Raw genomic sequence first — 18,836 nt, 5'->3', positions numbered from 1 at the left:
TGTGAGAGATTCAGATCTTGATGCTTAAACTAAACTGAACAAGAGCTAAAAGACTGAGGTTCAGATCAAACCACTGTGGAGCTTTTACTGAAGTTTTACTGGCACTGACACAACAGATACACACACTAAAATATGAGAGAAAGTGAAGGAGCTAATAGAGATGTGTGTGAACGTGGAGATTTCTCAAAGGAAGCGGTTCAAATGGAAATCTGCAGACAGCAGTAAGAGATAAAGGTGGAAAATGACTCCTACAGAATGATGAACAGATGATGAGGCTGATTAGAGGAAGATGTTTCAGACTAAATTACAGTGAGATATTGTGTGTTTATCATCAGTGTTGATGCCTCTGAAAATGTATGTGGTTGATTTAAAACATATCAGAGTTTCTGATCGATGTGCAGTCAGTTGTAACTAAAGGAGTGAATAAATAAGGCCTTGTATGGAATAAAGTGGACGTGGAGCGGGATTTGGGAATGTTGTGAAGAGCGCCGTCTGTCAGCAGAAGCCTGAACTGCAATCTACTGTTCAGCAGGAGAGAGGATCACTCAGTAGCGCGAGAAGACCAGACGTTTAAGTAATAACACTTTTAATTACACTGAAGTACTTGTTAGTAAAAGAGTTGACTTGTTTCTAAGTTTTGTTTTAGTTCTTCATACGTAGTTTTTCATTTTTGATGTGGTGTTACTCACATCTCTCCCTATTTCATTAGATCATAATGCTTGAACAACATTTTGATAAGGCTTAATAATGTTGAACATAGTGTTTGAATGAAAGATGATGTTTAATTAGTTTGCTGTATTTCTTTTTTGTACCCTTGCAGTATCAGACTCTGTAGAGTGTGTGTTAAAGTGAGTGTGAGAGGAAAACTGTAGGTGGCAGTGAAGGATCAGAGAGAGCTGAACTGACGTGGAGATTTCCCCAAGAGACGATTCAGTCCACTAATCAGTGTGAACCTCATCTCTCACTCAGGATACACCTGCTGCACCACTCTGTCATTTTAGCTCTATGTAAATGATAAAGTTTCTCTGAGTCATATCAGAATAACAGAGATACAAATGAGTATGTTAATGTATGAGATGTATGTGAACATGTAATATTATTTCATACATAATAAATCCTGCGGTGAAATATGATTCCATTTATTTTATGAATTTATTTGATTATATTTACATTGCAATGTAAGTTAAATTAAGATATAAGGTAATAATGGTAATGCTAAAAATACAGAGTATCAAAAATGCTCAGTATTATGATGTTCATTGATAGTGTGTAAATAGCACATTGTTTTATGATGGTTTTTCATTAAGGTTTTGGACTGCAATGTTGGCTTTTTTTTTGAGTTTGAGTTGGGAGTGTTTTTTTTTTTATGCTTCTTTACTGCAACAATACCACAGAGTCATTATAAACCTAACAGTTTGATGTGCATCAACATTATATGATTATTTGATAAATCTACCAAAATAGCTGTTGTTTGTTTCATTGATGGTCAGCATGCACACGGGCTTAGGCTTCAGCTTAGGTAAGCCTAAGGTTCCTTCCATGCCTGGAACCCGACACAGTATGTTTCAGGGTGGAAAAGAAACTAGGGACGATGGAGTCCCATACGGTGAGTGTTGTAGAGTGACTCCTCCCTCTGCCCCCTCCTGTCTCTCTTATAGCTCATCCCTGCACTCTCTCCTTTATCTGCTCCTCAAGCTGCTCATCTCTTCACTCAGCACAGAGAGTCATCACACACTGACAAGATGCTGCCAGCACTCTGCTCTCTCTTCACTGCTCTCTCATGTAAGATCTCACCACACTGGAGCTCCTCAGCATTCGCCTACATCTAATGTGAGCATCAACAAATGTAACATGGATGCTGCTTTTATTGCAGGTGTCAGTGGTGTGACTGTGGTGACACAGAGGCCTCCTGTTCTCACAGCGACTAAAGGAGAGGAGATCACTATGCACTGTAATCTGGGGACTGGTACTAATGGTGCTGAGTGGTATAAACAGGTTCCAGGAGGAGTTCCACAGTATGTGTTAAGTAATTATCAGAGCTGGAGCTCTCCTAACTATGGATCTGGCTTCTCCTCTCCTAAATTCACATCAACACATTCATCTCAATCAGATTACACTTTGATCATCAGTAATGTGGAGGTAGGAGACTCTGCAGTTTATTACTGTAGCACATGGGACCTCTCTGCTAGTGAGTCTGTATCACAGTGATTCACACTATGACAAAAACCTCCTCACTGCTCACATTTACTTCTGCTTTCATACAACATGAGAATAACAAAAACCTCCCTTTATACTGACGTTGCACAAGTCTTTGTTAAGAGTGAAAAAGGAGAGAACATTAATGTGCACTGTAATCTAAGTCAGATTGCACATTTATCATTAATAATGTGAAAGTAAATCAGGAGCTTCAGGCTCTTTTGTGTTGCACACAGAGCTGTTTGATTACATAATAATGTAACGTATACAGTGACTGTTTGAACAGTGGTGTTTTTTCATCTCTAAACTCCAACACAAGAACTTCACATAACAAATAAGAAGTTAAATGTGGATAAAAGTGTTTGTCTATAGGATTGTGTAGAATCTCTACTCACCACGTCAAACACTCAAAAACATGCAGAAGGTTCCATACAGTGTGAGGAGATACAACATCCTGCACACCAGCACAAAAGAACAGCTGCAGAAAAATACACACCAGCTGCACCGAAGAAAATAATAGAATAACCTGAACAGATAAGATTATATTTCAACAAATATTATTTAATTTTATATTCATTTCAATATGTTTTTAGGACCTAATATTTTAAAGAGCAAATTATATGCTTCACTTATGTATTTGCTGTACAACCAGTTAGAAAGAGTTTTGTCATTTTTCAAGACCAAAAGGTATAGTTTACTTCTGTTCTTGATAAATGAGTTTTATTCCTCTTGTAAAAGTTCACTGGAATGGTACCTTGGTAACTACTAAGTACAGTTAGTTAGGAAACATAATTGTACCATATTCTGTTGAATTTATATATATTTACATTAAATTTACCACAATGCTGTCTTGAATTCAGGCTTTTTGTTTATTTTTTACATTTTTAAATGTTATACAATGTTGTTAGATGTTTTTATTTATAAATGTTTTTTATCCGTGTGAAGTGTATAACTAACAACATGAATAATTTAAAGCCAAGAAATGTACTAAAACATCCATTCATAATTTCTGTAATGCAACATATCCCAAAAACTAAAAAGAGAATACCACACACTAAGTTTCAGAAGTGAATTATAATATAAAATTTAATAAGAAAAATGATCTTCAGGATTACAGGAGTAGGAAAAGGAAAACATTAGTAAAACAATAAATAAAAATAGAGAAAAATAATCTCAACATGTCAGCACATGCAAACGAACCAACATTACCTCACACACAAACGCTTAACTAAGGCAAAAGTTTAAAGAACATCAGCAGGCTTAAAACTCGAGAGAGAGAGAGAGAGAGAGAGAGAGAGAGAGAGAGAGAGAGAGAGAGAGAGAGAGAGAGAGAGAGAGAGAGAGAGAGAGAGAGAGAGAGAGAGAGAGAGAGAGAGACTTTTTTTGACTTTAAAACCCCTTTAATCAACCATTGTCCACAGCATAAGAGCATCACAACCAGCTCAAAATAAAATCACAAATAGCAAATAAAAAGCAAATAAAACAAAAACCAGCTCAGCGGAGCTGCAGAGATCAGTTCACACATTCAACACAAACCCACTGAGTTCATCAGGTTCACAAAGCAACCCCCCTCCCCCCCATTCAGCAAAAAAATAGTCCACATTGTCAATAAGAGTGTAGTAGGTAAAATCAACAAGGAGTCTTTTCAAGATCAATCCTCTGACCATCAGTACTGGGTCAGTACCCCCACGGTTCTCTATTCTATTCCTCCTAGTACACCAGATCGCTAACTTAGCAGCACCATACAAAAAATTCAAAAGAACTACCGTGTTTCTTTTTGAAACAGTGTACTTTGGACCATAAATAAATAAAACATTGTTAAAAAAGCCTAAAAACTTCAAACCCCATTCCTTAATTAAACCCATAATGGGGCCCAAGCATGTACAGTGAAGAAAGACATGAAAAACTGTTTCTGACGTCCCACAGAAAGGACACCCATCTCCCACTAATAGATCAATCCGCGCCGTGTGCCTGTTTGTAGCTAAAATCCCGTGTACAATCCTCCATTGGAGGTCACCCACCCTCTTCTCGATGGGTCTTTTGTACAGGGACCGCCAGCTACCTTTCGGGGAAGAGCCAGCCTGAACAACCTCTGTCCATTTAGACTCTCGCACGTCTTTCAAGCTGTGAAAGTGCAGTACTTTAGTACATGCAATGTACAAAGCCCTCTTGGTGAGAGAGCTAAAGAGACCAAGAGTCAGGGTTCCCAAAGACAAGAGCTTCCCCTGACCCTCCTGCCAGTTTTGCATCTCCGAATCTCTCAAATCTATCTCCAGTTCAGGAAACACAGGCTCTTCACTCTGGCACTGGTCTACAGGGGTCATGTCCAGGTAGTCCCGCACAGGAGAAGACAGATCAGACTTCAGCCGATTCAACATCTGTAGCGCCAGTCGCACTGACCTGAAGCCACCCATCTCCGCCAGCTGTGCTGCTGACACCCAGTCCACACCTCTCCGTAAGTGGCGGACTTTGGAGATGCCTCTTTCCAGCAGGGCCACTCTCAGAGCCCCTGAAACCTGGCTCAGCGCTGGAAACACCGGGTTAAAAAACAGAGGCTCTTCAAAAATCCACATAGACGGTGTAGCACCACTGTCCCTAGAAAATGAGAAGAGCTGCCATGCCTCCACAGCAGCTGAGTAAAAAGCAGTCAGTCCACCTAAATCCACTGCTCTCAAAGAAAGAGAGAACAGGTGTCTGTCCAGGCCCAGTCTTCCAGCAGCCCTCAGGAGAGCACAGGCAACATCCATCCAGCTGTGACGGCCATGATACAGCAACCACTGCACCGCCTGCAGACGCAGAACAGCCACTCTGGACCGAATGTCTATTAGTCCCTGTCCTCCCTCCTGCACAGGAAGATACAGGACTGCAGCTCTCAGCCAGTGCTGTCCATTCCAGAAAAAGCTTAACAGTTCCTTCTGAACATCGTGGATCAGTTGTCTTGGTGGATTAAGGACAGTGAGCTTGTGCCACAAAGCAGATGCAATGAGGTTGTTTGCGACCAGGACTCGACCCCTATAGGATAGCCAGGGTAGCATCCAAGACCATTTTGACAACATGGCACGGACTTTCTCCACTAGCCCTTCCCAGTTCCTAGCCTTTGCTTCATCAGTGCCCAACCATACCCCTAAAAACTTTTGCCCTGTCCTATTCCACTGAACCCCACCTGGATGTGAAGGTAATGTAAAATTCCTACTACTAGCACCACACCAAAGAGCCTCTGTTTTCTCCCAGTTTAGTTTTGCTGAAGTAGCTAAACTATAAATATTTAAAACATTTTTCAGGGATACAACATCTTGCTTGTGGCATATTATTACAGTAATGTCATCTGCATATGCAGAGACCTTAATTAGACTATTATCAATCTGTAGACCTGCCAGACTTTTCCGAAATAAACTGAGTAAGGGCTCAACTGCAACTGAGTACAGCTGTCCAGACAATGGGCAGCCCTGCCTAATCCCCCTGCGCACTAGAACAGGGACACTCAAACCCCCTCTCACCTTAATTAGACAAGAGGCGCCTGTGTACAACAACCTGACCCAAGACATAAAAACATTCCCAAACCCGAAAGCCGTCAGAGTGTCGAACAGATAGTTATGATCTACATGATCAAAAGCCTTCTCTTGATCAAGGGAGACTAAACCAAACTCCAATTCAGACATTTTACCATAATCAAATAAATCTCTGATTAAAAACAGATTATCATAAATAGATCTTTCTGGTACACAGTAGGACTGATCTTCATTTACCAGCATTCCCAGAACTCTTTTTAGTCTATTTGCAATACAGCGTGACAGAATCTTATAATCTGAGCATAGAAGTGACACTGGTCTCCAATTCTTCAGAGGTCTCCCTTCTTTGGTATGAGAGATAAAACGGCACGCTGACAGCTTTTCGGAAGCACACCAGCATTAAAACTAGCCAGCAGAACTTCAAACAAGTCCCTCCCGATGATCCCCCAGAACGCCTTATAAAAGTCGACTGGCAAACCATCCACACCAGGCGCTCGCCCAGAAGTGAGCTGAGAAACAGCCTTGGTGACTTCATCAAAGGTCAATGGACTGTCCATTTCCTGCTTGTGTTGTTCATCCAGCTGAGGCAGATCTTCAAGCAGGGCCTGGGAAAACTGCTGATCCAGGGCACTGGCTGCAAACAGTTCAGAGTAAAACTGTACAGCCAGCTTCCTCACCTCAACTGGGTCTGTTGTGACTGTACCATCATCTCTACGAACTGACAGCAATGTCTTATTGCGGGTGGAAGACTTTTCCAAGTTAAAAAAGAAAGCCGTGGGAGCGTCCATATCCTTCACAGACAGGAACCTGGATCTAACCAAAGCTCCCTTTGCCTTCTCATACAAAATGTCACTCAGCTCCTGTAACTTCATTGTGAGCTCTGTCCGCAAATCAGAAACATTTTGATTTATCATTTCATTGTGTATCCGTGTAATGTCTCTTTCCAAAGCACCAACTGCATTCCTCAGTTTGGAAGTAGAATAAGCCGTAAAATCTTGACAGAATACCTTAATCTGAGCCTTCCCCACTTCCCACCATTGCATTAGACTCTCACACTCTTGTTTTTTCCAACCCATTCCCCCCAAAAAAGTTTAAAATTTTCACAAAAACCTTTATCTTGTAAAAGTACCTTATTGAAATACCACATACAACTTCCAGAAGTGTGAAATGTAAAAGAAAATTCCACGGTACACAAGTGGTGATCCGAGAAAGAAGTGGGCTGAATACTAGACTGACTTACCATATTCCGGGCACCCTTCGAGACATAAAATCTATCCAAGCGTGCTGCATAAACTCCCCCTTCAACAATTTTAACCCAAGAATACTGTTTCACAGAAGGGTATTTTTCCCACCATTCATCTATTAAATCAAAATGGGACACAATGTTAGCTAGAGTAAGAGCAGATTGAGGGTGTGGCTCTTCTCCATTTCTGTCTTTAACAAAGTCTAAAGTGCAGTTCCAATCCCCTCCCAACACCACAGTGTCTTCTGGGGGGAGTGACTGCAACAACTGGTTCAGTCTAATAAACAGCTCATTTCTATCTGGTCCCCTGTTTGGGGCATACACATTTATAAAAACAAAGACATGGTCATAGACCTTTGCTTTTAGCATTAGTAAGCATCACGCTACAACCTCCTTAACAGACAGTACATTAACCATAGCTGATCGTGAGAACAGGATGGCAACACCAGCACTAACATTTGAACCGTGACTCAGAAAAAACTCCCCCTCCCACCATAAACCCCATTCAGAAGCTGTATTATCATCACTGTGAGTTTCTTGTAAGAAACACACATTTAACTTTTTTTAAACTACAAAGTTCAGAAAAGAGGGCCTGTTTACATCTGTCCCTGAACCCATTAACATTTAAGGAGTCTACCCTAAAAACCCCCATATAGACAGGGAAAAGTGAGAGAAAGCAGTAAAGCAGAAAACAGGCTGAGAAAGCAGGAAAAACCTTCCCCCTACGTGCACTGTGCTCATACATTGTCCTGGTCCAAAACGGGTTGCACGCCCATCTTTACACATTTTGCCTTTCTGATTGCGGTTATATGCTTTTTTAAATGGAACCGCTTCTGCTTTGGGAGAATGTCATAACCAACACTCTTCTGCACCTTCAATGCCGAACACACAAATCTATCCAAATCAGGGAAAAAGTCTCTTTCATCTACAGACTTACCTTTGGTTTTGGTTTCAGAAAGAGTTAATCTGATCAACAGAGTATAATATCTCACTGCTGTACTGACTTCCTCCCACATCAGACACCTCAGACATCCTGTCTTCCTCCATACCCTCCTCCTGAGACACAAGTAAACCTTACTGAGCATCACTCACTGGCTCAGATTCCTGCTCTTCAGCACTGCTCCCCCCTACCTTCAATCCAACCTGCACCTGAGCACCATCTTCTCTGCACACCTGATCACCAGCCTCACCAGTTACCAGAGCACCCACTTTGCCCCACACCTGAATACTAGCCTCTCCGCTCACTTGAGCACCATTCTGAAACCCACAATCTGAACTTTCACCTGTTCCTCTGCTTGAGTGAGCACTAAACTCGTCACTCACCTGAGCACCCACCTGACCCCTGACCCCATCATCAACCACCCTTTCACCATGGTCAGCCTGCTGCTGAACACCCACATCATCTGAAAACTTGTTCATCAAGCGCTCACTCACCTCCTGTCCACGCTCTGCTCCTGACGCTGCAGTAGTGGATGAACCCTCACCTGGCTCCTCAGGAGCGGTACTCTCAGTACCCCCCTCCGGGGCCCCACTCGTTTCCGCTGCAGTGGAGGCCCGGTTCTCCTGCGCGCTCCTCCGCTCATTTAACGGACACTCAAACCGTTTATGCTTAACGCTCCCGCACTTAAAGCACTTCAGATCGTCCGTGCTGGCGTACACCATATATGACCCGTCGCCATGAGACACACGGAACGCGGCCTCGAGTGTTTTATCCGCGCTATTCAGGAACATAAACACCTGCCTCCTGAAGGACAGGACATGCTTCAGTGCCGCGTTCTTACAGCCCAGCGGAATCGACCTAATCTCACTCGCTAACTTTCCAAAGCGATTCAGCACCTTGGCAGTCAGTTCATTTGAGATGAAAAGAGGAATATTGGAGACGGTGACCTTCGTTGCCGGCGTCACTAACGGAGACACCGGCACAAAAGTCTCCAACACCCAGATTCCCCCTTCCACCAGTTCATTCACTAAGCGCGCCTCCTTCACAAACACCACTACTGCTTTATTCATTCTAGATGCAGAGCAGATTTGGTCGTAACCAACTTTCTCCCCCACCGCGAGCAGCACGTCCTCGACTGCTGCTTCAGCCGGCGGGACACACCTGAACCCGTTCGAGCGGGAGAGAGACGGCGTCCCCCCCGAAAGGCGAGACGCCATGACCCACCCACTCGCCGCCCTTGGCGGTTAAAACGGCCTACAGTGAAGAGTGACCAGTCAGAAATATAGAAAACCCCCAAAACCAGGGAAAACTAGGAAAAAGAAAAGGCACACTTTCCTTCACACACACCACCGTTCACTCACACGCACTCGCCAACGCTCCGCCCACTCCCAGCATGCAGCGAGAGAGAGAGAGAGAGAGAGAGAGAGAGACAGAGAGAGAGAGAGAGAGAGAGAGAGAGAGAGGAGGAAAAGAGAAAAGGGTGGGGGTTAGAGTACCCGCAGGTGTCTTCCCCATCTAACACAGACTTGGTCAAAGCAGTTATACCTTTATGCAAATTATATGTAAATCAAACTTAATTAAATAAATGACTTCTGATCTGCTATATTAAAATCAGTGCTGTCATAAAATACATAAAAATACATATCATATATGTAAATCTATGTTTCTACATCAATCACAGTCAAATGTTTACAGACCTCATTTCAGTAAATATATGATTGTGTCATTGAATTACTGGATTCTGATTGCATTTTATTTCTCATGTGAGCAATAAAGACTTGGTCAACAGGGTGAAAATCTTCAAATAATGTAAAAAAGACATCTGAGATTTTAACAACCAATATCAGAGATTTCATATGAAGCACTATGTACAGGGTGATTTAAAAAGATTCATCCGATTTCAAAATGATTTATTTCACTTGTAAATCATTACAGAACAATGCAGTACATTGTAAATGGTTTAAGTGAGCATAAAGTTTATTATGTAATTTTACAAGTGCGCAATATGAACCTCATCCTGCTGTACGAACAACATCAACAGATTCATCCCATACTCGATTGAGCATGTTGGGTGTCACTGTATTCACAGCTCTTTCAGTGCAATTTTGGACATCATCCAGTGTTGTGGAACAAACGACGAACACTCTGAGCTGTTGGAGGTTCACTGCTGACGAAAATCATGTTGCACAGTTATGACGGATTCACTCTTATTAATGTGGAGAATGCAAAACGCTTTCTGCTCAGGGGTCGCCATCTCCTCGCAGACTGAAAGGAGCCATCTTCGGGTGACAGTCAGAAACTCTATGACTCCCTCTTTCAATTGCTATGTGATTGTTTCCTAGGCGCCTTCAATTTGAAATCGGATGAATCTTTTTGTATCACCCTGTATTTTGGGCTTATGTTCATTAATATCTGCATACATTGCAATGTTTGTAAAGTTTTAAGAAAACTAAACAGTTTCCACAGTTTAGTCCACATACTACACATATTTGTTCATTAGCATGTTAGATAAGATTATACGCCTGACATAATATCTAAAAACAAATTCCACTCACATTCACTTCTGCTTTCAGACAGCAGAAACACAGAAACTTCAACAACAACCTGCACTACTGAAGAAAATAAGTTGCATTTAATGTCATTTATGTTTCATAATTTCACCCTCATAACTTTTGCCAAAGTGGGCCCATGACTAGAGCACTTAGTCAAACAGATTTTTTTTGTTGTTTCAATTTCTTATTTTTTCTCACTAGAAATCCTACATGCTGTTATTTTTCTCTGTATAATGATTATGGAACACCAGTTTCAGGCTGCCTGCAGTGTCATTTGACTGATCAGTTATTAAACTGAAAGATAAACAGAGTGAGCTGTTCTCTAAACTCTGCCTTCACAATTTCATTAAAGTTATTTTAGATCATGTAGATCAGTTTCAATGTCACATTTTGGTGCTAGAGAATGACAAATAGATTACAAATCATTATGAACTCACCAACATTAATAACCCTTGTAATGTGTTAAACACAGTTTTCTATTTTTGGTGTTCATGTCTTCAAATTCTTCATCCCATTATAATTCATACAACTACAAAACACAGATTATCTGATGCTGATTAAAGAAGTAATACAATGTTACATCTTTTAACCAGATTTACTCCTAGACACTATCAACAGTTCTACTGTGTAAATGTTTTATTTTCTTAACTGTTGTTTTGGTTCCGGCTTATAGTCACAGAACGCTGACTGAAAAAAGATATTTCATAGTTGTATAAGAACTGTTCCCTGATGGTGTCCTACCATTTTTTTCTGTAAGTCTGTTTCTCTTGTAAAACTATTTAAACACTCAACTGCCTCCACAGCTCACACTAAAACTGTGATCACTCGAATCTGCATGTCAGTTTATCGGCCCCTTCTGTCAAACGTTATGTCATAAATCCCTCTAGGCTGTCTGTGGTTAGTTGGAAGGCTGTTTTATGATGGTGAATGGAGAATAAATGATTTATAAGAAAAGGGGAAGTACTTTTGGTATGTTTTCTCTTTGTTTGTGCAACAGATAAAAAAACATGAGCCTGATCCTTCAGAAACATCAAGAATTGTCCTCAGAGATGTTGTTCATGAGTAAATTCATGAGCCTTTTTTAGCCATCATCCTCAGTCAAGTATGACTATTTTTCTTAACCCTTAAATAAACCACTGTTATGTTTAGTAGGAAGGTTTTGTTTATATTCTTTTATTTAAGAGGATGATTAAACTCTGTGATTTTAAAATTGTATGACTGTGCAAAATGTTCATGAAAGGGTAGAAATGTGTTTGATACACAACAAATACAGTTAGTGTACATATTTGTACAGCTTGATCTTATTTTAATTGAATCATTAAATTGGATATTGATACTGTCAGAACAACATCTCATATCTCTAATTGCTACTTTTACAGGAGAAAAAAAAATATTCCTAACTTTTAATGTCAGTCGAAGCGGTTAATTTTATTCAAAGTAAATGTCATTGATTTCTATCAGTCTGTTCATCATGAAATGTAAACACAATGCAAAGCATGACTGGAAAAAAGTTCACTGTACAACTCTGTTTTTCCCCCTCAAAACAAATTCTACTGTATATGTCCCTTCTAAGTTTCAAGGCCATACCAAGCACAAAAAGCGTGCAGCTCAGCTGAATGACAGAGCAGAACTTGGGCTGAAATTCTAAACATCCTTAAGATAAATCATGTTTTTAAAGTCTTGTTTTCAAGACTGCAGCACCAGAATCAGCAGCACTCAGGTGGATATTCTGTAGATGCAGCTGTACTACATACGACTGCATGACTCTGTCAGTCTTCATAGGTCAGCACTGACACTGATACTTCATATATTATGAGAGACATACTCAGGAAACACCTGCTGACCAAGACTGTAATTTTAGCTTTACGCAAATGAAGATGATGCTGTTTCTTCTTAGAGTGGAACAAAAACACATACTGTAAGTGATTAAATTAAACAATACAGTTTTTCATTTATATGAATACATTTTTAATTAATTTGAAATAAGTTTCTGAAAAGAAAATATTTAGATAATGAATATTTATAAATGAAAATATTTATCTGTATGAATTTGTACCTACTCTAATGTTCTAAAATGTGTATGAACTTGTTAGCATTCTATAAGCACATGAGGCTGTGTAGATGGTTTCATTTCATATGTGTTGTTGAGTGACCCCTCCCTCTGCCCCCTCCTGTCTCTCTTATAGCTCATCCCTGCACTCTCTCCTTTATCTGCTCCTCAAGCTGCTCATCTCTTCACTCAGCACAGAGAGTCATCACACACTGACAAGATGCTGCCAGCACTCTGCTCTCTCTTCACTGCTCTCTCATGTAAGATCTCACAACACTGGAGCTCCTCAGCATTCGCCTACATCTAATGTGAGCATCAACAAATGTAACATGGATGCTGCTTTTATTGCAGGTGTCAGTGGTGTGACTGTGGTGACACAGAAGCCCCCTGTTCTCACACTGACTAAAGGAGAGAAGACCACCATGCACTGTAATCTGGGGACTGTTACTGATCAATCAGCTCGTTGGTATAAACAGGTTCCAGGAGAAGCTCCACAGTATGTATTAAGGAATTATCATGGCCTAAGCTCTCCTAGCTATGGATCTGGCTTCTCCTCTCCTAAATTCACATCAACACATTCATCTCAATCAGATTACACTTTGATCATCAATAATGTGGAGGTAGGAGACTCTGCAGTGTATTACTGTAACACCTGGGACAGCTCTGCTAGTGAGCACGTACCACTGTGATTCCCACCATGACAAAAACCTCCTCACTGCTCACATTCACTTCTGCTTTCACACAACACAAGAATAACAAAAACCTCATGGTCACAGAAGCCTTTTCTAACAGTGAATAATGGAGAAAGCATCAGTGTACACTTTAATCTAAATCAGATTACACATTTATCATTAATAATGTGACAGTAGGAGACTTTGCTGTGTAAGCTTTTCATCCTTGCTTTTACATGTAATTTGTAAAAGTTTAAATCAGAAACTTCCTGCTGTTTGTGTTGCACATAGAGCTGTTTGATTACACAACAATGTAACAAATTCAGCAACAGAGTGATGTTTCTTCATCTTTGAACTTCAACACAAGAACTTCACACAACAAATAATAAATTAGAAGTGGATACTGAAAGTGTTTGTCTATAGGATTGTGTAGAATCTCTACCACATCAAATGCTTTATAACACGCAGAAGGTTCCATACAGTGTGAGGAGATACAACATCCTGCACACCAGCACAAAAGAACAGCTGCTGAAACATACACACCAACTGCACTGAAGAAAATAATAGAATAACCTGATCAGATGAAGATCATATTTAGACTAGATAATATTTTAACAAATATTGCTCATCTTTATTTCATCATGTTGTTAGGACCTAATATCATCATCAGAAATCACCATTTTTAAGACCAAAATGTAAATCTACTTCTGTTCTTGATATATGAGGTTTATTCCTCTCGTTATATTTCTAGTTATTAGTTCACTGGAATGGTACCTTCAATGGTAACTACTAAATACAGTTAGTTAGTAAACATAAATGTACCATATTATGTTGAAGTTATATATTTTTAGACTACATTTACCCCAATCAACTCTGTCTTGACTCCAGGCTTTTTGTGTATTGTTCTATTTTAAAATATTACACAATGTTATTAGATTATGAAAGCATTTTTTATCAGTATAAAATTACTGATGCCCTTTTCCTTGGGGAATGTGAATGTAGTGTACCTTTAAACCTCATTTAACATACACAACTGAATCTTATGACCATTGAGGTCTTTGAGGATACATTTACATTGTTTGTACCTCTGTGAACAAAACTGTGCTCATACAGTACCTTTGGTTCTGTCAGTGGAGAATAAAAGGGGTAAAGAGCACATACTGCATTCCAGAAGTAAAATAATCTCAACAGGTCAAAACATTCATACAAACTCACAAAATCTCACATACAAAGACTTAAATTAGGCAAAATCTTAAAGAGAGAAAACTGAGGGAAGGGGAGAGAGAGAGAGAGAGAGAGAGAGAGAGAGAGAGAGAGAGAGAGAGAGAGAGAAGGAGAAAGAAACAAAGAAAGAGAAAAGGGTTGGGGTTAGAGTACCCACAGGTGTCTTCCCCATCTAATACAGAACTGGTCAAAGCAGTTATACCTTTATGCAAATTATATTTAAATCACACATAATTAAATACATGACTTCTGATCTGCTATATTAAAATCAATACTCTCTTTATCTTCTACAATTGGTGATGAAGGCTTATCAAAACTTAATCCCACTGACTAGATAAAAGAACATTGGATGACATTAAACATCACAGACAATGGAACAGTGTCAAACATCTGTTTTTCAGCTCTTTGGCCCTGAATTGTTCCAGTATGTCTGCTAAAAACAGCTGATTCATCATTACAATTCAAATATTATATAATACAGATTTGTATGAGTTGAGAAACAAAACTGAACACAGTCTCACTGGTGAGATTCAGTCAACAAAGACGGTGTCTCTCTTCATGATGTCAGCAAGAGTCACTCTCTGCTGGGCCAAAGGTGACCTTTCACCCAATTATAGGATGATGGAAATATCCAGGTCTGAGTGGTTTACCACACACTATAAGACACACTATAATAACTGCACTACCTTAATTGTTTCTGGTTTTCTTTACTAATTTGTTAAAATTACTCATACAAATCTAGTAACACTTATTATTTCTTGTATAATCCTGAGTTACTGAGGTAAATCTAGTTCAGATTAGTTCATTTGGAAAAGAGTGTGGAAATGTTATTTCTGTTAAATGTAAAGTTTCATGCATTTTACATGTTTTTGTTACTCTCACCATGATGGTGTTTTGTGTTGAGGTGTATAAAATTACCTTTTCAAGAGTAAGCATGACTTAGAGTAGAGTATCTCCTACTAGTGCAAGCAGCCAGTGTGTCTGATAGGAAAGATTGGAGCGGGACATAAACAAGTACTTATGTAACGGTCGGGTGATACCGGAGAGCTTGCATTAAAGGGATGGACACACAGAAAATGGCTGACTCGATGGCTTCCCTCTCTGTCTGTCTCTTTATTGTTCCTGCATACATACATACACACACAATCCGTTTTAAGATGTTTACTGCAACTGCCCATAGCTCTCCAACACAGTATAAAGTGCTGCTGGGGCTGACTACAAGTGCATATTTACTCATGAAAATAAAATAAAGCAAAAACAACATATAGCATATATAGTACATTTAGTTATATGTGATCGTATAGTGGATGAACTGTACCTAGCACAGTGGGGAAGCTTCACAGAACAGATAATACATTTGTACAACTAATTCCAAGACAATATGACTACAACATACCTGCAAACACACATACACAATCCGTTTTAAGATTATTTTTGCTGCAACTGCCCATAGCTCTATAAAAGTGAGAAAAGGAAAGGAAAACAGACGTTTAAGCATATTTTCTAGCTCATTCCCCAACTGGCGCCAAAAACAGATGCCGTCTGATCATAGTGCTGGTTCCCAAACCTCCAGCCCACGTCTGCCACCCCATTTTTAAAAAGTCAGCCTCCACCGAGTTCTAATAGTGTGGTGGGATACTTTAAATGGCCAATACTGGTAGCCAGCCCCGACAACCGACATCAGAGATTTCATTCGAATATTCGCTCTATATTTTGGGTTTGCATTCATCAATATCTGCATACATTGCACTCTTAGTAAAGACAAACTAAATAGTTTCAACAGTTTAGTCCACATTCTACACATATTTGTTCTTCAGTATGTTAGATACGATCATGTGACTGACATACTGTCTCAAAACAAAGTATCAGCTGATTGGCTGGTTAGAGATCCAGGCTCCTCCCTCAGCTCCTTGTGAAAGCTTCCTCCACTCTCTCCTCTCTTCATCCTCCACTCTGTTCATCACTCTGCTGATCACACAGACAACATGCTGCCAACCCTCTGTGCTCTCCTCCCTGCTCTGACATGTAAGATCTCTCTTCCTGCTTTTCTCTGTACATTGATGAGATCTGTTTGATTAGGATTGTGTTTAAAATGATGTTGATGCTCATGAACTCCAATGTTGCTTTATGTTTTAGGGGTCAGTTCACAGAGAGTTCTGACACAAACCCCTAACTGACCACAGCAGAACTGTCAGCATGGACTGTAACATCGCAAAAGATGAAAATAAATATGTCTTCTGGTATAAACAGATTCCACAAGCATCTCCTCAGTTTGTGTTGATTATTCTCACAGCTCTCCTAAACAAAATGGAGATAATTTTCCATCTTCACGCTTCACATCTAAAGCCTCTTCAAGCATCGACTAGTTAATAATCAATAATGTGGAGGTAGGAGACGCTGCAGTGTATTACTGTGGAACATGGGACAACTCTGCTAAAGAGTGGGTATCACAGTGATGTAGATCATAACAAAAAGCTCCTGCACTGCTCACATTCACTTCTCCATTTCATTCAGCTCATTTCTCACCTGGAGCAGAAAAGCTGAGTTAATAGCTGCAGTTCTCTTCAGCAGGACGTGTGAAGAAATCACAGGATAACAGAGATGTGGAATTCACAGAGACTGGAATGGGATGTGTAAGGACTCAGTGCTGATCATAGACAGTAGAAGAGAGAGCTGAAGTCTAGACGACGTTTCAGTTCCGCTACTTTCACTTCTGAAACTGAGGAGGTTTTTGTACGGGTGAGGATATGAAATGAAGCACTGTGGTATTCGGCCAAGGAACAAAGCTGATCGTCACTGGTAAGAAACCTTTCTCTTCATCTACATTAGACTTCTTTAATGTTTGAAACTCATCTTTAAGAGAAAAATGATTACATTATAACACTGAATAAGGATTTTGTTGTGTTTTTTATTGTTTATCCAAAACATTCAGTATTGACAGTATTAATGTTACTAACAGTCATATAAAAATTCAATTCAATTATCAATTAATGTACTTCTATTAAATCATGTTCATGTTTTTCTCTATTCTGTTTTTTTTTTTGTGGTAGCAAAATGAAACTGTGAAAAATGGCATAATACTTGATATTTGAAAAATCAGCCTTACGCCAGCCATGACTTCAGTCACATTTTACTCTATATGTACATAATTAAGTAAACTAATTCGTAAAACAAATTTTAATATTTAACATGTACTTGATTTAATGACTTGATTAATGATACAATGTTGTGCTGAAAGACCATGTTTTTATCTTCATGTTTCTCACTGTAACTGTGAGTCATTTGGAAAATTCAATATACAGTCACTGAGAGAAAGTTGTGATTATCTGAAATCAAGAAAGTTTAATTTGCTCCATGTTTCTTTATAAAATCAATATAAAGGCTTTAAGAAGCTGTTTTTTTTTTGTTCCGATATCACAGAAATATACTTTAATTATCAACAAACTGAACATGTCTAAACATATATTTAAACTTTCTCATGGTGTCATTATTTGTATCTTATTTAGTGAATAATTTATCTGTCTCTCTAATCAGACTCCGCTCTCCCGGCTCCTTTTCTGACCATCTTCCCTCCATCCAGTGAAGAGCTGAAGTCTAACAAAGCCACTCTAGTGTGTTTGGTCAATGACATGTCCAGTGGTTTTGCTGATGTGCGTTGGCTGGTGGACAGAAAGGCGGTCAGCAGTGGAGTGACCACTGGCTCTGCAGAGCAGCAACCCAATAAGAAATTCAGACTGAGCAGCTATTTGACCATTGAGAGATCAGAGTGGGATAAAGATAAAGCCATAACATGTGAAGTGTCTGCTGCCTCAAAAGCCACAACTAAAGAGATTAAGAAGTCTGAATGCAGCGACTGAACCTGATCACATCTGATACATTTTCATTCTTTTCATGCAAACTAACAGTTACTACTTGGCAGAGCTTCATAGAAACAGTAGTTTAATGTGTAGTGAAAGATGCTGATTTCATTAACAACAACTGGATCATTTCCTGCTTATGGAGTCATTTGACTTTTATGTTTATGAACAAAGCTGTTTGATGAACTTTAATAAAATGCATAACTTAAAAAACTTTGTTGTCCATTTTTCATGGTGATGGAGAACCAGTATAATGTTCTAGACATTAAATCAGAGAGACTTCAGCACAGAACCAGCATAATGAAACAAATGTAGTTGTAAAGAATAACAGTGAGAACGACTAAAAGAGTGAAACAGGTTTATACAGCATTATAAAATGATCAGATTCTATTCTGGCTGTATAGTGAACAGAGCTTTGGAGACTCAGTTATAAGGAGATGGTGTGATATCTATGGTTACTGATGATGCCACTGAAAATGTAAAAGGATGATCTAAAGCAGATCAGAGTCAGTGATCACTGTCCAGACAAGTGCAGTAAAGAGAGGGAATTCTAATGGAATTCTCCTGTGAGAGATTCAGATCTTGAGGCTTAAA

General features: G+C 39.6%; 1 protein-coding gene across 2 annotated transcripts; it reads left to right on the top strand.

The window, feature by feature from the left end:
• Positions 1–12,615: 12,615 nt before the first annotated feature.
• LOC118821203 (immunoglobulin lambda-1 light chain-like) lies at positions 12,616–18,475 on the top strand. Of its 2 annotated transcripts, XM_036589706.1 has the most exons (4): positions 12,616–12,750; positions 12,842–13,175; positions 17,144–17,184; positions 17,920–18,475. In XM_036589706.1, exons 1-4 carry the CDS (start codon positions 12,711–12,713, stop codon positions 18,240–18,242), a joined length of 738 nt encoding a protein of 245 aa, XP_036445599.1. In that variant the 5' UTR covers positions 12,616–12,710; the 3' UTR covers positions 18,243–18,475. The 2 variants fall into 2 exon arrangements, 1 of the variants encoding a protein (XP_036445599.1); XR_005008321.1 differs by lacking the exons at positions 12,616–12,750; positions 12,842–13,175 and adding an exon at positions 16,314–16,410 and having other exon boundaries at positions 16,522–17,184; positions 17,920–18,043.
• Positions 18,476–18,836: the final 361 nt, after the last annotated feature.

This window comes from Colossoma macropomum, unplaced genomic scaffold, assembly GCF_904425465.1.
Source record: "Colossoma macropomum unplaced genomic scaffold, Colossoma_macropomum, whole genome shotgun sequence".
NCBI lineage: Eukaryota > Metazoa > Chordata > Actinopteri > Characiformes > Serrasalmidae > Colossoma > Colossoma macropomum.
This window is presented reverse-complemented; position numbering and strand designations above follow the sequence as displayed.